Genomic DNA, 18,458 nt, shown 5'->3' with positions numbered 1-18,458 from the left:
CGGTGCAAGTATGAATAGGAAAGGATGAAAAACATTGAAATGAGAAAAGGGTAACTTTCTTATCTGCAAAAGATAATACTGGACATATAATTACACCGCGGAGATTGTCTTTAATCTTCTTCTTCTTCTGTACTTTTTTTTTTTGGCCAAGTAACAGTAAGTTATGAGTCTCTGCAACACCTTCAAAGGCCGATTAATGTAGCCCTATACAATGATTGTCCAAAAAAGATCTGCCCTAAACTGGCAACTGCTTATGGGCTTAGGTAACCATAGTCTGGACTATGGTCTCCTGCTGGAGGTCTGCCACAAACACACTGGCATTCGATGCCAGCTATGTTGCCAAAGCACGAAAACAAACCTGATTCACGACCCTCACTTTTCCTACGTGAGTGTTGGCTTCTGGACTGAAAGCTGCTGGAAGAAAGTGCACCGTGATCATACAAAGGCGGTAACTCTGATCGCCATCTCTCAAGCTTTGTACGAAGTCCCTCAACACTCTCGTTTGCACTCCAACCATCCAGCATTGAGCTCCTTTCATCGTCTATTGCAGCTGCAACTTCAGAAGGCGATGGTCCGATCTCTGAGTCCAGAACTGATCCAGGTTTTGGCGGCGGAGCAAATGAGGATTTGATGTTGTTTTTCGGGCCATTCAGAGTGTTGCCATTTTTCTTGGTACCTGGCTTCTGTTCTTTTTCCGGTTCCATGCCAAGTTTTTCGATCAGAAGTCCAATTTTGAATGGGACAGGCATTTCAGCAATTATATCATTTTTTTGCGATTCTTTGCTGATAACAGAATCACTCACCACTGAACTTCCTTTTTTCCTCCCCCGTTTCTCCTTGGGCTTTTCTTTTAGTTCAGCTCCACTAATAACGGAGCTTGCTTTACCTATCTTACCTTTTTCCAGAGGCAAAGGCTCACTGAATTCCGAATTCAGCAACGAAGCTGCACGTTTCGGACCCTCTGTATCACCTGGGAATGCACAAATTGAACCGCCAGCTACTGATGACATTTTGTCAAATGTCACACTGCGTTCGCTCCTTGAGCGTTGCAGAACAGGTTTTGCAGCCTGTCGTGTTTGCTTTCCGTCCTGGCCTGGCCTTTTATCGTGTGGTTCAACTGCCTCTAACAAACTGTGGAATCCGACTGCTGATGCACTGAGTTGAGAGTACAATGGCATGCTCCTCATCGTGCTGTCAAGAAGCGAAACACCCAAGTTCAAAATCCCTTGAGGACGCCCCGATGGCCTACGTACCTACATATTTATCACGGCAAACTGATCAACGTCCATGATCCAACTTAGTACATTGATTATTTTCGTGCAACTCAAGAGACAATGTTGCTACATATATAATTCATCCATCTAAGCAAAAAGATTCGAAAGAAGATGTTAGCGCAAGCAAAGAAATGCCATCTGCATACATGCTTATTGACAAATTGCATTGCGAACAATGACTTAAGTACTGTTTGGCATTGTTGTTATAGACAACAACATCAATTTTTTTGTTAAAAACTATTTGGTAAATCTAAAAACAGCTTTTCCGAACAGCAACTTTTAGACCAAAAGATGTTGCGTTTCAGCTTTTGCTGGAAGCAGTAATTACCAAACAGCTATCTGATTTAAATGTACCTGAAGTGCAACAAATCGCATGCCAATGTGATGGCTGCTAGGGTGATTTGGTCTGGTCGGTGGAGAAATAAAATTTCCAACAAGAAGACGAACAGTACCCACAAGAGCATCTCTCTTCCAACGCCCACGCTGGGTAGCATAAATCTCAATCATCACTGCAGACGTATCCCTCTGGAGGAATTCCTCATCCACCCGAAACACAAATTTGTCGTTCCAATTCGGATTAACATGCCCCTCTGTATCGACCCTGGTCGACAATTTTCGAGTCGGGTGCACCCATGCAGTAGCACGGGTCTTCATCTTCCTCGACATTGGCTCCAAATCTTGGGCAGATATAATATTTATCTCCAACAGCTGGAGTGATTTTAAGAGAGGCATTTTGAAAATTTAACAGAAAAAATGTCCACAGAAGAATAATGAGAAGGATTAAAGACAATGTAAATCCTTGGTGGCGTTAATTAATCATCGAGGTTGAGATTAACCTAGGCTTTTGGCTCGCCGTCCGGGGGGAAGACGACGAGAGAAAATCCGGCGTCAACCAACTTTGATGATACCGGGCAAATAGTTGGACATGAATTTTTTATGTAAATTTCTGTTTTCTAAAAATAAATCAGGGTGCATGCATGGGGGAGTCTACGTTGCGCTTAAATTAAGGAGACAAGAGTTTCCGCTCTCTATACAAGGGAAAAGTTACCTACGCTCGCGCAATAAAATTCAAACTCTCGACATCCAGCAAATTATGAAAGAGGACTATCCTATGATCCGGACAAAATGATTTCACTGTGATTAAATTTTAAATTAAAATCATCATAAGTATGACTATCACCAATATTAGTGGACCACATCCAGGGCCCTTCCAAACTTTTTGAGGGTCAAAGGCGAAAAGAGAAAATGAACCTTAATTTTTTTTACTTCGCTAGATTTGAAAATATATAACTTGTAACAATGCAAACTCAAATTTTGTCTACTTCAATAAGATAATAATTTGAAAAACACCCAAATTTTAATAATAATTCAAATAACAAAAATTACGAAAAGCAACTTCCTCATGTTAATGTGTTGTTGGATGTACGAGAACAAATGATTGAACAAATGATTTAACAATTGCTTGATTATATTTACCTGTGATTGCATGTCAAGCACTAAAGAGATCAATTAATAGTATTATTAATTTAGTTAGAGAGGTAGTCACATAGGGTAGGGTATGATAGGCACAATGCACACGAGTTTAAAATAATAAAAAATTTAATAAAAAATTTAAGTTATTTTTCCTACTACTGATGTATACTAGTAAAAATACATGAATGACACGATTTTTTGGCTCCTAATTATTTTGGGCTTAGACGGTCAACCTGGATGCCCTCCCTCTAGGCCTGCACCACTTCACGTCAACTTTACAAATACGATGACGGTCAATGATATATCCTTTACTGATAACAGGTAATATCGAAATCCCAAAACTTGACAGATGTATGGTACTCCCTCTGTCCCACAATACATGTCACTTTGACTTTTTTCACGTAATTTGAGGTGCAAATAAAACGTATATCTATATATTTTTTTTCAAATTTTCTTTTTCTGAATAAAAATATGGATGTTATACTTTTATTCAGAAAAAAAATTTAAAAAATAATGTATAAAAATATGTTTTATTTGCACATCAAATTACGTGCAAAAAGTCAAAACGACATGTATTTTAAGACGGAGAGGATACTATGGTGCCAAATGAGGTCTTGGGAAAGAAAAGGCGAAAACAGGCTCAGAAAGGCCAATGGATACAACGTAAATGGATAATTCCCATTCAGGTTTCAAGTCCAAAGTGCACCTCCTACTTTAAGGTTGATCCCAATAGGATTAAATCTCAAATTGGTCACTAAAGTGAAGCTCATATATCATTTTAGTGATTCGATTTATCGGAAACTTACATGCACCATTATAGTAACGGATTATCACAGAAACGTTAGTTTGACCAATGACTTGACGGGGACTGTCTTTATTCTAACGTTTATTTCTACTTTTGAAATTTGGCATTTCCGTGCAGTCTAACTCAGTCGTTCCCCAGTTTACTAAGTGTAATACAAGTAATAGAAATACTGTAATAATAGTAATAGAAACATAAGTTCGTATACGTAGAGGTGCGGTCATTGTTAATTAAATCATTGTTAGTTAATTAAATTAATTAAATTATTTTTTTAACATTGTTAATGAATTAAATCATTGTTAATTAATTAAATTATTGTTAATTAATCAAATTAATTAAATCATTGTTGATTAATTAAATTATTTTTTAACATATGTAAAAGTAATTAAATTATATACTTAATTATTAATATTATCAAACAAAATAACATGCTTGTCGATTTCTTAAAAAAGATAAAGAACTAATATTTCGAATAATAAACAAAATATATTGATGCATACTAATTTTCCGAATAGTTACGGAATATATTTTGATTATCTCGAAGGAAACAAAAATAATATGTTCATTTAAATCAAAATTTATATTTATCGTACTGTTTTCTAGTCATTTTTCAATATTGTAATTTTATTTTATGCATTTTATGTACTTTTTATTTTATGCATGTAATGTATTTTTTTTTAAAAAAAAATTCAATGAAATTTGCTTTCCTACTATTGTAAGTTTTTACTAAAATATTAATTTTATTAATTATTTATTATAAACAATTTTTAATTAAATATTAATCATAGATTAATTTCAAGTCCGATAAATGAAAGATATAGAATCATTATTTTATAATAAATTAAGCGTCCCAAATTTGAATTTTTGGATCATGCTAAGTTTGCCCTTAGTGAAGTGTGTCCAACTTTAGACCATGTCTGCTCAATTTTCAGATCCAAGAAAATAGGCACAAAAATACGGATAAGACAAAATTATATTATTTTAATTTGTGTTTTTGGAAAAATGGTCAGTTGGAAAGAATAATTAAAATGATTTTAGCGAGTAGTATAATTGGTTCAAAGTTAAAAATCTATTCGATATATATACACACAAACAAGTTACCGTTGTTTGTTGCCACGTAGGACAATCAAATAATCTAATCCTACCTGTACAAGCCATGTAGGCCACATTTTGGTTTCCGTTTGGGCAGTTAAAAATGTAATAATCCATTATCATAGTGGTGCATGTGAGTCCCCGGTGGGTCGAGTCACTAAAGTGAGATATGACTTTTACTTTAGTGACCAAATTGAGATTAAACCCGATCCCAATTGCAGCCAGCCATAACATGAGAATAAGACAGACAATGGCAACGCTATTTTTCTCCAAGTGCAAGTGCACCTCCTACTGATCTATTTGTTAATGTCATCGCCCCACACACGGGCGATTTTTTGGTTTTTCGTCCATCACCTTTCTTCTTCATAGCCCAGCACCTGTCAGTGCTCTTTGCCCCTTACAGGGCGATTATTTTCTACTAGGTGTGATCGTCCATAGTTGAGTCAATTAGCATACCATTTTGCTCCAACCTTCTAACCACATTAGGGTACATTAAAATGTCAAAAAATTTCAAAATATTCATATATGTCAATAAAAAGTTCAGGGTGGTTATAAAAGGAAAAGAGTCGTGATGACCACTTCCATGCATGTTTTTTTACTTTTCATGTGAAACTACGTCCATGTAAAATTATATAATATATATGTTATTCTAATCATAATCATGTAAATGTGAATTTTCTTTTAATTAAGTTTTTATTTCTGTTATGAAAACAAGTGTAATACCAGTTAACAGTGGTTATTAAGAACAAGGTGTTAAAAGTGGTGCTATATTTAATTTATAATATATCAATCAAGCAAAAATCTCAATTCAATGGGTGCTTCATGGATACAAAATAGCAAAATTTTATATTTGGTATTAAATATGAAACAAAATATAGATATTGTTATAATTATCATATAAGAGTAAGTTCAATGAGTGTTTCTGTATTTTAAATCAAATTTTAGGGCATTTGACAAAAATAAAAATTTCAACACTGTCATTGAAATATCTTAAATTGATAGAACATCTTTAATTTGACATATTTTTAATACAATCCTACTACACTTCTTTATAAATTTCTAATAATAAAATTTTATTGCACACATATTCCACACTTCTTTTCACATTTTTAAGTCAGATATATTAATATTTAGGGATTTTTTCGTTATTGCCTAATTTTTTGAAAATATTTACAAAAACATTGTTGCCAACTTTCAATATTTTTAGAGATAACGTTTTTTATAAATTATTTACAAAAATACGACTTGCAACTTCTGTAACCTCATTTGAAACGCCATTTGCAACAATTGCAATCAGAAATTTTATTTGCAACTTATGCAACAAATACAACTTGCGATTTCTGCAATCTCGTTTGCAACATCATTTTGTAACAGTTGCAAATGAGAAATTTAATTTACAAATTATGCAATCTCATTTGCAAGTTGCATGCTGATGTTGCAAATGACGTTGCAGAACTTACAAGTCATGTTTTTTTTTTTAATAATTTGCAAAAAAGATGGTATTTTTTAAAAAGATTTAAATTGCTGTTATTTTTGTAAATAATTTGTAAGAAGTTAGCAATTTCTTAAACATTTCTAATATTTAATAGAATTTGTGGACAAGAATTTTGTTGTAGTGATTCTATAAAATAATAATTTCAATTATGAATGGACTATATCTTATAATATTGATCGAAGATTTTCTTCCTCTCTCGTGTGTGTATTCATCACTGTCTTCAGTTTGAAGTGAAAGGAAGAATATGGTCATGAGTCATGACAGCTTGCATCGCCAGACGGGTGATAAAAAATAATTTAAGCTCGTGATTTTATTATATTTTTGACAAATAGATATGTTTGGGTGATACTATTTTCATCATATCATCCCTCAAACTGATACAAATATTTTTTTTATGAAATTTTAAGAATGTATTAAATTTACGACCATAAATTGATGTGATTTACAAAACTCTGAGAACATATAAAAATTTCAAAACCACAAATTAAATATAAAATAATAGAAGGGAAAAAATCTTGAAATACTTTTCAGGAAATCTTAGGAATATATTAAAATTTAAAAACCATAACTTGAAGTCATTTAGGAAATTCTGAGAACACATGAAAATTATAAATTAAATATAAAATAAAATAAGGGATGAGAACATATGAAAATTATAGATTAAATATAAAATAAAATAAGGGAAAAAATCGTGGTCGGCAGGATTCGAACCTGCGCGGGCGAACCCACATGATTTCTAGTCATGCCCGATAACCACTCCGGCACGACCACATTCTGTTAATATTTTGTTTGTCATGGAATTGAACGATAATGTTAATATTTTCATTTCTAACTACTCGAATCCTTGTAACATCTATACTGTGATCTATATACTATACTATATTATACATAAACCAACATAATATCTCATAATTTCATAATATTTCGTAATTTTATATTATATATCTATACTATACTATATCTATACTGTATATCTATACTATACTATATTATACATACTCGAAGCAAGGGCGAGAATATATCTCATAATTTATTATTTAAATTTTAACATCATTTTATTAGTATTTTTATATTTATGAATTGAATTTTAATTAAATTATATTAACCAACTGTTTATATATTCTCATGAAAATTTAAATTTTACAATTTATTATCTATTTATAAATATTTTTCTGTTATTAATATGTGATAATTTATTATTTAATTAACTTTAAATCATATTTTTAATATTTCTTATATCTTCATTTGTATGGAAAAGAAAATTAGAAAGGGTTACGTAATAGTTCGTGTTTGTATTGAAATAGAACACGTAATATCATTATAATTTTTTATAATATATTATATGATAATGTATTGTTATGAGTATTTTTAGTATTTAAAACTACTTAACAATGTAATGTAAGAGTAATAGAACTTTACATGTGGTAGGATTGTAGTTTTAGAGGGAGAGTACCAAATCAAATATTATAACTAAAAATTTGGATTACAAATTATAACCATGCTAGGCTTATTATAGTGTAAAGATTGTTAGTATTGGTGTCCTAGAGACAATGCTATTATATTTGAATGTAACCTATTATGGATTATGTTTTATTGATTATTGAATAGATATTTATTATGTTCTTTATTTACTGCGTGATAAATTTATAGCATAATAAATGTTCTTGGAATATGATATGTAATTCTATATCTCTAAATGCGTGACTTAGAAATGAGATTATGAGAATAGTATCGATATTCATAAAGGTCTCTAGTCGAGCATTATTATTAAGGGACAATAGTAATGCATTGAGACTAGTGTGTTTGTTGACTGATGATCACATCTCATTGATTATAAGTATAGTGATACTAAAATCAAGAACACAAGTGCATGTATTAACACATGGCACTGGAATGACCCACCGTGAGATTTTACATGTTAATAAGTGTCATTAGAAATTCTCACTGTGATAATGATGTAATGATCCTCTGACTTGATATCATTATGTTTCTATATGAGAATTAATATACTTTGGTTGCATTAAAAGTTACCCTTGATCAGGTGATGATAAAATGTATATTGGGTATATTATGAATCATATGAGAAATATGAATGATCTAGAAAGGATTTAACCCTCCTATTTTAGGAGTGATATTATTGGCCCTTTGATTGAGTGAGACTATGAAATGCATGGCCGTGCTCAAATATTGATTTGTTTAATAGTCTACTCATTGATCAAGGAAATTCGGATTAAACGTTGAAGAGGATGACACAATGCATGCCTCGAGTTTGATCTATTATATAAGGTTAAAAGGATTATATTACATTGTACATTATTCACAAAAGGTTTAATTGAATCACCAATTATTATTATTACTTGGGTAGCAATGATGTATTACTAGATGCCGCTCATTGTTTATAATTTTATTATGGGATATTAAAATTATTGCCAATGTAATAATAACCTAAAGGGTCACACACTTAGAACGTTTAAAGGAGTTTTAATTTAAATTCCGAATTTAAATTAAGAGGGGTGTATTGGATTGGGATTTTAAAGCATTTTTTTGCATTCATGAAATCCGAGAGTATTCGATTGGGATTGTTTGAAATTCATTAAAATCTTGAGGTATTCAATTGGGATTTCAAATTATGCAACAAAATCTGGTGGTATTCAATTGGGATTTTAAATTATGTTTTAAAATCCGATGGTATTCAATTGGGATTGTTTAAAATCCATTAAAATCTGATGGTATTCAAATGCTGATGGATTTCTTTTCATTTCATAAAATGATGGATTTTGTGGCATTCTTCAGTGTATTTTAAGTTTTTTGAAATCCCACCAAAATCAATGGGATTTTGAAGCATTGTACCTAAATCCTATCAACTCTACGACATTTTATCAAGAATCCGCACAAAATTAAAATCCCATACAATCCATTAAAATCCATAGACTAAAAACAATCCATTAAAATCCCAATCGAATACACCCCCGTAAATGATTAAATTCGAAATAAATTGTTTAGTTGAGCCGGTCTTAATTAAATAATCAGGATTTCGAATTTAATATATAAACCTAAATCGGATTGGATTTGGAGACGCCCAAAACCGATTAGGGTTAGGCCCATCTCTCTCCTTTCCCTATAAATACATAATGATGTATTGTTTTAGGGTTATGAGTTATAAATTCGTTTTATAAACCCTAGCAGCTCTACATCAGGAGAGGCTAGAGAGAGAGAGAGTGGCTGACTTCGGCTAGTACCAGCTCCGGTGATCATTAGGCGATCAGGCGTTCGTGTGGACTGTTTAGAGACGCGATCCTTAGACCGAGGGCTGCGTGGTGATTGCTTATTCCGGACCTCCATCTTTCGCTAACGTAAAGCTTTAATAAGGTATTATTTCGTATCTCCATAATCAGCCATGCATTATAGATGGATCATGCGGTTAGGGTTTCGGAAAATTTTGATTTTACGTTACTTTTCGCTGCGTTTTATTGCCCCGAAACCCCAACAAAGATTACATATGGTTTTTGCTTCAATGCTTTGGTATATACAAAATGCGGCGGCCCCTGCACCTACTAAGAGCAACTCCAACCCTTCACTCTCGTTATGTATAATTGACGTGGCAGTGTGTTTTTGGAGAATGAAAGCCCATCCACCAGCTCCAATGCAGCCCTCTCGTTATCTATATTTTTGGAGTTCTGTATATGGGTTTTGTATATTCATTAGAAAAAGCCCATTCTGTAAAGAGAGTCCAGCAAGACTCCCGCCTCTCCCGCCTCTTGCTCAATCTCTCTCCCGCCCCTTTTATTCTACAATATGATTTCAGTGTTCTACACACCTCCTCCACATTTTCTTTAGCTTCAGAAATCAAAATTAAAGGTATGTTAAAACTCAACTATCATTTATAAATGTTGATTTTAATTTAGATATGATGAAAATATATTGAGATGGGTTTAATTTTCTCTCAAACATATTAGATTTTGAATGTTTGTGTGGTGTTTTCTTGTTTGTTGCATATGATATTGTTAAAACTCACCAATCCTAATGTACTCATCAACAGAATCTGCAGCCGTACCATAAGCAAGCATTCTAAGTGCAGCTGTAATTTTCTGTAGGGAGGATAATCCACGAACTCCAACAGCATTAATTTTTTGAATGAAATAACTATCGTGAGTTGTAACTGCTCCTTCAATCCTCAAGAATAGTAGCCGACGCATCCGAAATCTTCTGCGAAACATTGTTTCTGGATATGTTGGATTATCGGAAAAATAGTCACGATAAGTCGAGCATGACCTTCTTCTCTATTTCGATTGATGACACAGTGATTTAGTGTCGAACCACCATGTTGTGAAGCTGAACTTTCATTGTGAAGTTGTCGATATTGTTGAACAGCAGTAGTCATTGTTAGCATTTGTTCAGCTTCTTCTTCTTCGGCTCTCATCATTTCACGCATTAATCGAATAATATTTGACATTGTGTTTGCAAGTATAATAAATTTGAATGAAATTCTATCTAAAAAAGTACAAGTAGTGATATATATATATATATATATAACATGAAAATATGGCTGTTGAAAATATAACCGTTGGAATTATAGCCGTTAAAAATATAGCCGTTGGAATTATAACTGTTGGAATTATAGCCGTTAGAATTATAGCTGTTGAAATTTGAATGTGAAATAAAATTGATAGAATATTGATTTTGAATTATAGATAACTAATATAAAGAATACCATTGGAGACACCCCTTTTTGGTTATCTATAATTTAATTTAAAGAATCATTATTATACATTATTTTAAATAACCAATATAGAGAATGGGGTTGGAGTTGCTCTAACTCCATGATTATATATATAACCAATATAGAGAATGGGGTTGGAGTTGCTCTAACTCCATGATTATATATATAAACTTGCGAATTCTTCTTTCCTTCGTATTGATTAGTCGAGGCAGCCACAAAATTTTACCAATTTGATATGATTTCTGAATCAGAAATCATCTTGATTGTTTATTAAAACATTACGTACCTAAAATCGTTTATAATTTTGATAATGTTTCTATTATTTCAGATACAGGTAAATAATGTTAGCAAGCTGTGTCATGCAAAAATTATAACGGCGACTTGCAGTTGCAGGTGCCCAGGGCCTACTGTTTATGGCCAAATTAATGTTAGAAATCATGCTTAGTATAACATGTCCATTCATTGGAACCGACCTTATTTTTTTATTTCATTTTCCTTTTTCTTGAAAAGCACTTGTTAACTTAGTTTCAGAGCATGTTACTTTGCATATTATAATGTTTGTTTTCCGTAAGGCATGGACTGAAACAGTTTCATGTTTGCAGATACCCTTGCCATGGAGGTTGACAAAGGGAAGACATATCTTTTAAGAATCATAAATATTAAATACAGCCCTCAATGATGAGCTTTTTTCTGCAATTGTTGGTCACAATTTGACAGTAGTTGAGATTGATGCAGTTTACACTAAACGTTTCACAACTTCTGCTATACTAATTGCACCTGGTCAGACCACACCAAATGTCAGGTCGATACTTCATGGCTGTTAGGCCTTTTATAGATGTCCCAATACCAATCTATTCTACATATAATACTGCAACTTGATGTTTGAGGGGAAACATTTTTATTCCACGTCTACTCCACGTCCGTTGGCCAATCAACATTAAATTGAACCCTTCTCTGTTACATCGGATCAAAATACGACTTCTACACTTCATCTTCCCCCATAAAAACATTGGATCAAATATGAAGTGAAATCCAGCTATGTGTTTGATAATTTTTTTTTAGGTGAACTGAATATTGATCACTATGATTGATATTCATGACTTCTGTCTGAAATTGTTTAGACATGGTAAATCCATCTGGTGTCATGTTTCTTCAGTTACTGTGGAGGCTCTGCAGTTGGAATTAGCATGCTCCACACGCGCAAGTGGCATGCCTAGAGTACAGTGCGGTATGCATTCCTATCTTTAGCTATGAGCATACCTTTCTTGAGTATTTAACTTTTATCATGAATTTTTTCAAGGGGTGCTCATAAGCTTCTTTATCTTATTTTATAATTAATAAACTGGATTTGTTTTGGTTCGGTGGACAGGTATGTATACTCATTTTCGCTATATTTTCCTAAAACAGCTGCACTACAGTCCATCCAATGTATTCAGCCATCTAAGGTAGTCCATCTCTTCACTGCTCTTGTTCTGCAGTTTACATACAACGAATGAAACCAAGAAGTGTTATATTCACTCTTTTGCTTCCGAAGACTGGATCAATCTACTGATCCGAACTATCCTGATGAGTTACAAATTTTGTAATATAATCTTTCATAAATCAAATTTTAAACTAGAATTAATCAATAGAATTGCTGATCTAAAATGTATCATATTACTTTGCAGTATCTAATTTATTAATTTCTAGGTCCAACGTCATATTTATTGTCCAAGTGTGACCTGCAACATTAGAGCAAAGAAAGCTGAATCACAGGGTGTTTGTCTTAATGCTTCAATCCTATTTTCATTTGTATATTTCCTATCGTGTTCTTGCACATGTTCTGCATTTTACGTATACATTAGTCTGCAAATTTGGCGGATATTTTGTTTTCATATCAGAAGAAGCATGCATAAATTTTGCTGGCATTCCTATATTTCAAATTTTGGATCAACTGTCTATGCAAATAATCCATTTCTCAAACCACTCAAGTTTAATTTTCACGATATTGAATTTTGATTTTACAGATTTACCATATTTGTTAAAAATCTATATGTAGCAGTTGAATCGGTGTTACTAGGGTTCCAGCATTACCTTTTGGTTCTTGGTATGACATTTTTTTATTCCAAGTATTATAGTTCCACAGATGGGGGGTGGCAAAGTAAGAATTAATCTCTTTTTGAAAAGATTACTACTGATATATGATTAATTTTGTATGATTTGTTTTTCACAAAGCTAAGGTAATACAAACATCGCTAAGTCTTCTGATTTTTGTGTTTGGAATTTGGATGAATTTTCAGCGGTTTACATAGACAATGTCAGGGATACAGGGGGCACTTAATGTTACCTCGGCTTTCCGAATGATAATGGGTTTTTCTGGCTTTTGGAGAAATGTTGCAAGGTACTCTTGCTTGTATACTGATAACTGATCACACCCTTTAATTGACCACTGTTAGCAATTTTTCATTACACAACATACAATTTGTAAATGCCCTCTTTCAGCTGTTCCTTGTCACATTCACTGGTCTTGGACTCTATTATCTTGCATTTCCGGTGTATGGCTTTTAAGTCCTTCAAAGGGTCTTGAGTAGCTTTAGTTTTTGCATATAATCTATTACTCCCTCTGTCCCATTTAATTCTATACGTTTCTTTTTAACTGCTCGACATGCATTTCAATACTCTTATAAAATAGAGTTCCGTAACTTATTTTTGAGATTTTCTTTTTTTTGTATAAAAATATAACATCCAAACTTTAATTCAGAAAAGAAAAATTTTAAAAAAAGATTGCACAACTACACTTTGCAGGAGCATTAAAGTCCGTGCTGCGTCCCCGTCCCCCAATGTATACTACTCAGGGCGACGGAGGGAGTAGTATTTTTTAATAAATATTTTCAGTAGTGTTGATAGTATTTGATTTTGACTTTTGATAAAATAAATAAGTGAGCGTTGCGCTCAACAGAAAATCAATGCTTAAAATAGAATTACAGAGTCATTAAGCTTCTGCAGAACCCTACATCTTTCCTAGATTTTCAGGATCTAAATCTAAATTCATATTTTTTTCTATCGCTGTGTGTTCAAACGTAATTTCAAAATATAATATATAAATAAATAATCAATTTGATTAACTAATATAACAGTTATATTATTACAAACCATAGACCAAATTTTGGTTTTAATAATATAATATAAAATTTCTTAAGAATCAAATTTATATTCATCATGAAATTCTTAAAAATAAATCGTCAAAGAAATAACAATAATACTCTATCCGTCCCTATTTATCTGTCCACTTTTAACATTTTCACGCATATTAAGAAAATTTAAGTTTGATAAGAAACTTCTATCAATACATTTATTTAATGCCTTAATTGTAGAAAAATACTAGTGGGATTACTCCATTACCCAATACAAATTTGATGAATCAGTGAAGGGTCCTGTTCCCTGACAACTGTGTGTCAGGGAACAGTTATCCAACACATCATTCCCCAGCCGTTGGATCAACGATCCAACGGCTGGGGTAAAAGAAAAAATTTTTAGCGTTCCGCGGTTTTTTTCCGCGGAAGGGCTGTTTCCTGAAGATGTTCCGCGTATATTTTCCGCGGAACAACGGGACTTTTACACGCGTTCCGCGGTAAATATCCGCGGAACTATCAGACGGGTGCAGTTGATGATTTATAACCTAGATGTGATCATTCAACACTTCAATTCCAAAAATATCTTCATTTCAGCATTTTGAGCAGCAGAATTTCTTCATTTCTCTCTTCCAAGATCCATCCTTCCCTTGGGTAAGCTCCATTTGTAGTGGTGTGTTGTTCTTATTTTGTTGTGTTGTAATGGATAAGATGTTTGCAAGATTTGAAGGTAGAAAAAGTTTGCATGATAGTAGTGATAATATTGTAGACGAAGATGAGCCTATTAGTATCCCTTGCTTGAATCAAAAATTTGCTAATTTACAAAGGGCGGAAAATTTATTTAGGGCGTATGCTTTAAACCATGGTTTTGCAATTAAGATACAAAACACGCAGAGGCGAGTCAATGATAAATCCATATATGGTCGAATGTACGTCTGTAATTTAGCGGGCGAAAATCGTGGGAAAAACCCCGTTGAGGAAGAAGAAATATTGATTGGTAGTGTTGGGAGTGTTAAGGGCAAACGGCGTAGAGATGTGCTGCCTAGAAGTGATTGCAAAGTTAGAATGTACGTGGTTAATAAGAAAAAATCAATTCATTGGGAGATAACCTCTTTGGAATTAGAACACAATCACGAAGTCGTTACTCCTTCCAAGATGAGTTTGATAAGACGGGAGAGACATGTGACCGCGGCTCAAAGAAATTTAATCAAGACCTTACATGCTTCGGGTGTCCCACCAAGACAACAAATGAATATTTTTGGTCAAATGCACGGGGGAGCGGAACAAGTAGGTTTTAATAGCCAACATTTAAGAAATGTCGTGCACGATTTTAGAAAGGACAACATGGGAGTAAACGATGCTCAAGCCGGTTTGGATTTGTTGTATCGTTTGAAAGAAGAGAGTGGCGGTAAGTTTTTTATCAAGACTCTCCTTGATGACGAACAAAGATTGAAGTGTCTTGTATGGGTCGATCCCCGCTCTATGATGGCCTATCGAAATTTTGGTGATGTGGTTGCGTTTGACACAACATATCGAACTAATAGATATGCTATGCCGTTTGTGCCTTTCACCGGAGTCAACCATCAGTATCAATCAATAGTTTTTTGTTTTGCACTCGTGCGGGATGAATTGAAGACAACTTTTGAGTACTTGGCTAGAGGCGATGGAAGGCAAAGAACCCCTAGCTATCATAACCGATAAAGATCAAGCCATGGCCGCGGCTATTGAATCACAACTACCGAATACCTCACATTTGTTATGCTCATGGCACATTAGCAACAAGTTCCCCGAGAAACTTGCAACATATTACTCAAAGGAAGGGTTTAAATTTGATTTCAACAATTGCATCTATCACTCTTTGACTGAAGTTGTGTTTGAGGATCGGTGGAAGGCTTTGATTTTGAAATACAATTTGGAAGGCAATACATGGCTTCAAGGGTTATATGCTTTGAAGCATAAGTGGGTGGAGGCTTACACAAGAAACACTTTTTCTGCGGGTCAGAAAACCACATCAAGAAGTGAAGGAATGAATGCCTATTTTGATGCCTATGTTGGTTCTTGCACCGGTTTGAAGGATTTTGTTGAGGGTGCACAAAAAGCTTTGGAGAGGCAATTTATGCGTGAGAAAGATGAGGATTACAATACGTATCATAGAAGTCGTTGCATGCAAATGAAAACCGCCTTGGAGCACGACGCGGCTTCCATTTATACGAAAGAAATGTTTCGAAGATTTCAAGAACAATTAGTTGAAGCAAATAAGTACTTCATGGAGAAAGATAGAGATCGGTCTTTGGAAGATGTTGAAGACACATTCTACAAATGTTATAGACCGTTGACGGGTGCATCTCAGAGAACCATGTATCTTGTATCATTCAACAAGGCGTCATTATGGGGTTCATGCATTTGTAAAATGAATGACCATGTTGGCATGCCATGCCGTCACATTATTGCCGTGTTGACGAAGAGGTGTGTGGCGGAACTACCGGAAAATTTTGTGAAACGGCGTTGGACAAGGGATGCCAATAGAGTTGATGGCGTGTTGCCATATCAAACATCCGAAGTTGAATCACCGTCTCATGAGTTGACTCCCACGGAAAGATTTAACCACATGACCTTACTTACCATGGCTTTTAGTCATAGTTGCTCCGCGTCGAAAGAGCGGTATGAATATGCCGTTGGGGTTATTAATCGAGAAACGGAGATTATTGAGAAAATGCCCGTTGACGGGGTAGAACGTGAAGGAGGTGAATTCAATACACAAACAACACAAGGAAGCGGTGAAAAGTTGCATGAGAGTATCCTTGACCCCTTGGTGTCGAAAACGAAGGGGCGGAAAAAAGAGCACCGTCATAAAAGTCAACTTGAGGAACTTACAAAAGCAAAAAGAAAATGCCACTATTGCACTATGTTAAGACATGATGTTAGAACGTGTTCGAAAAAAAAGCAAGATCATTTAACAAAAGCTTCAACTGCCCAATTGTAATTACAAATCCCTTATGTTTTATTTGTGGTTTATATGTTCTTCGTAGTAACTAACTTGTTCATTGTTGAATTTGTAGGTAAAATGACCGACGCTTCGGGTAATGACTCAGTGTCACACGTAAGCAATTCATTCTCGTACTCGGATGAAATGGTAGATTCACCTACCTTCAGTGAGTTGGAGGAAGCATGGCGTCATCTTGAAGAATTAGCAGAAATGTACGAACCACCTCCCCAAGCGGAAGAAGAAGACAATGCGTTGTACCCAGATGACGAAGAGGCCTACCGCTCAAGATGTTGGAGTGAAGCATGTTAGTGGTGTGCAAGCGATAACATGTTCGAAAGGGTGGCGTACAACTTGACCCTATATTTTCTCCCAATTTTGAACTTGGGTCAGGAGTACCCCGGTGGCCCAAACAAAGTCTCCCTGTGGGATGGTGGTTGGATTGTTGAGTGTGATAGGATAGCCGACATTCACAAATTGAGGCCTCGCGCGGGTTGCACGCGTGACCAAATGCGTATTGAATATGTGAAGGGTTGGGTGTCCCATCTAGATGGTGATGATACGGGGAAATGGATTACCGGCAAAGCACCATTTGCAACATTTCGTCTCTATGATGGGTCTAGTAGCATTCGTGTCATAATATGGAATGACCACAATACTCATGCCAATGTGACTGATGGTGTGCTCCGTGAAGGTTGTGTTGTCGTGCTGTATTGGGTGGCATGCTTCGTTAGAGCTGATGCACCGCCCGGAACTTCCACGCACCGATTATCGGGTGGCTTTTCCAACATTTTAGTTAGTTAGCTTCCGACGTACCTGAATCATGTTGATTTTAGGTTTTATATGTATTTTGGTGTAAGCGTACTTTACTACACACCATTCGATGTATTATTGACATTAAAATGACAATATTGTGCACTAATTATTTTCTCATTGGTAGTTATGTTAAAATTACAGTGGGTCTTAGGACTACCTCAATTATGATGTTTCTAGTCTACTCTAATTTTTTTAAAATAGTTGAATGTGCCTAGTAGCGGCAACTTGAATGCAAAGTTCGAAAAAATGGCGGTAATGGTCATTTTCAAATAGAATGGTTTCGAGTATTAGAATATAGTTGTATCATAGTTTATAAGTCATAACACAGTTAAGGACCCCGTATGCTCTGGTAAAACAGTCTTGGCAGTTAAAAGGATGCAAAAAAAAAAAAAATTCTTTCTGATAGTTCCGCGGAAAATAACCGCGGAACGTCCAGAAGAAAACACACGTTCCGCGGTTATTTTCCGCGGAACCATCAGAAAGATTTTCTGAAATGTGCAGTCTGTTTCTGCACATTCCCACCTGTTTTGAAGCCCTGTATAACAATCCCAACAGTTTCAACAACATTCCAGTTTATAAAATCCAAAAAAATAATTCTCTAAAATTTGAAAGGAGGCCAAATATGACCCAAATCGCCAAAATTTTCCAAACTCCAAAAAAATGAAGTATCTCCAAAATTTACCGAATTAAATG

General features: G+C 34.4%; 3 protein-coding genes and 1 non-coding gene across 4 annotated transcripts; 2 read left to right on the top strand and 2 right to left on the bottom strand.

Annotated features, from left to right (window-relative positions):
* Nucleotides 1-14: 14 nt before the first annotated feature.
* LOC108195656 (uncharacterized) lies at nt 15-2,183 on the bottom strand. The gene is made up of 2 exons (XM_017362636.2): nt 1,629-2,183; nt 15-1,253 (listed from the first exon to the last, which is right to left on the bottom strand). The coding sequence occupies exons 1-2, from the start codon at nt 2,004-2,006 to the stop codon at nt 252-254; spliced, it is 1,380 nt and encodes a 459-aa protein (XP_017218125.1). The 5' UTR covers nt 2,007-2,183; the 3' UTR covers nt 15-251.
* Nucleotides 2,184-6,826: 4,643 nt separating this feature from the next.
* On the bottom strand, nt 6,827-6,907 carry TRNAS-AGA (transfer RNA serine (anticodon AGA)). Its single transcript has one exon. It is a non-coding gene; the product is annotated as a tRNA-Ser (tRNA).
* Nucleotides 6,908-14,668: 7,761 nt separating this feature from the next.
* Nucleotides 14,669-15,667, top strand: LOC108194642 (protein FAR1-RELATED SEQUENCE 5-like). The gene has a single exon (XM_017361595.2). It carries the CDS (start codon nt 14,669-14,671, stop codon nt 15,665-15,667), a length of 999 nt encoding a protein of 332 aa, XP_017217084.2.
* A 10-nt stretch (nt 15,668-15,677) lies between these two features.
* On the top strand, nt 15,678-17,261 carry LOC108194641 (protein FAR1-RELATED SEQUENCE 5-like). The gene is made up of 2 exons (XM_017361594.1): nt 15,678-16,710; nt 17,026-17,261. The coding sequence occupies exons 1-2, from the start codon at nt 15,678-15,680 to the stop codon at nt 17,259-17,261; spliced, it is 1,269 nt and encodes a 422-aa protein (XP_017217083.1).
* Nucleotides 17,262-18,458: the final 1,197 nt, after the last annotated feature.

Source organism: Daucus carota, chromosome 7, assembly GCF_001625215.2.
Source record: "Daucus carota subsp. sativus chromosome 7, DH1 v3.0, whole genome shotgun sequence".
Classification (NCBI taxonomy): Eukaryota; Viridiplantae; Streptophyta; class Magnoliopsida; order Apiales; family Apiaceae; genus Daucus; species Daucus carota.
The sequence above is the reverse complement of the archived record's forward strand: the minus strand, read 5'-3'. Positions and strand labels throughout refer to the sequence as shown.

Excerpts from the sequence above, each read along its gene's own strand:
- LOC108195656 (XM_017362636.2), bottom strand. The coding sequence starts at position 2,006 with ATGCCTCTCTTAAAATCACTCCAGCTGTTGGAGATAAATATTATATCT. Across the intron at positions 1,254-1,628 it reads TGCGATTTGTTGCACTTCAG|GTACGTAGGCCATCGGGGCG; the intron begins GTACATTTAAAT and ends ATAAATATGTAG.
- LOC108194642 (XM_017361595.2), top strand. The coding sequence starts at position 14,669 with ATGGATAAGATGTTTGCAAGATTTGAAGGTAGAAAAAGTTTGCATGAT.
- LOC108194641 (XM_017361594.1), top strand. The coding sequence starts at position 15,678 with ATGGCCGCGGCTATTGAATCACAACTACCGAATACCTCACATTTGTTA. Across the intron at positions 16,711-17,025 it reads CGGGGTAGAACGTGAAGGAG|GTAAAATGACCGACGCTTCG; the intron begins GTGAATTCAATA and ends TTGAATTTGTAG.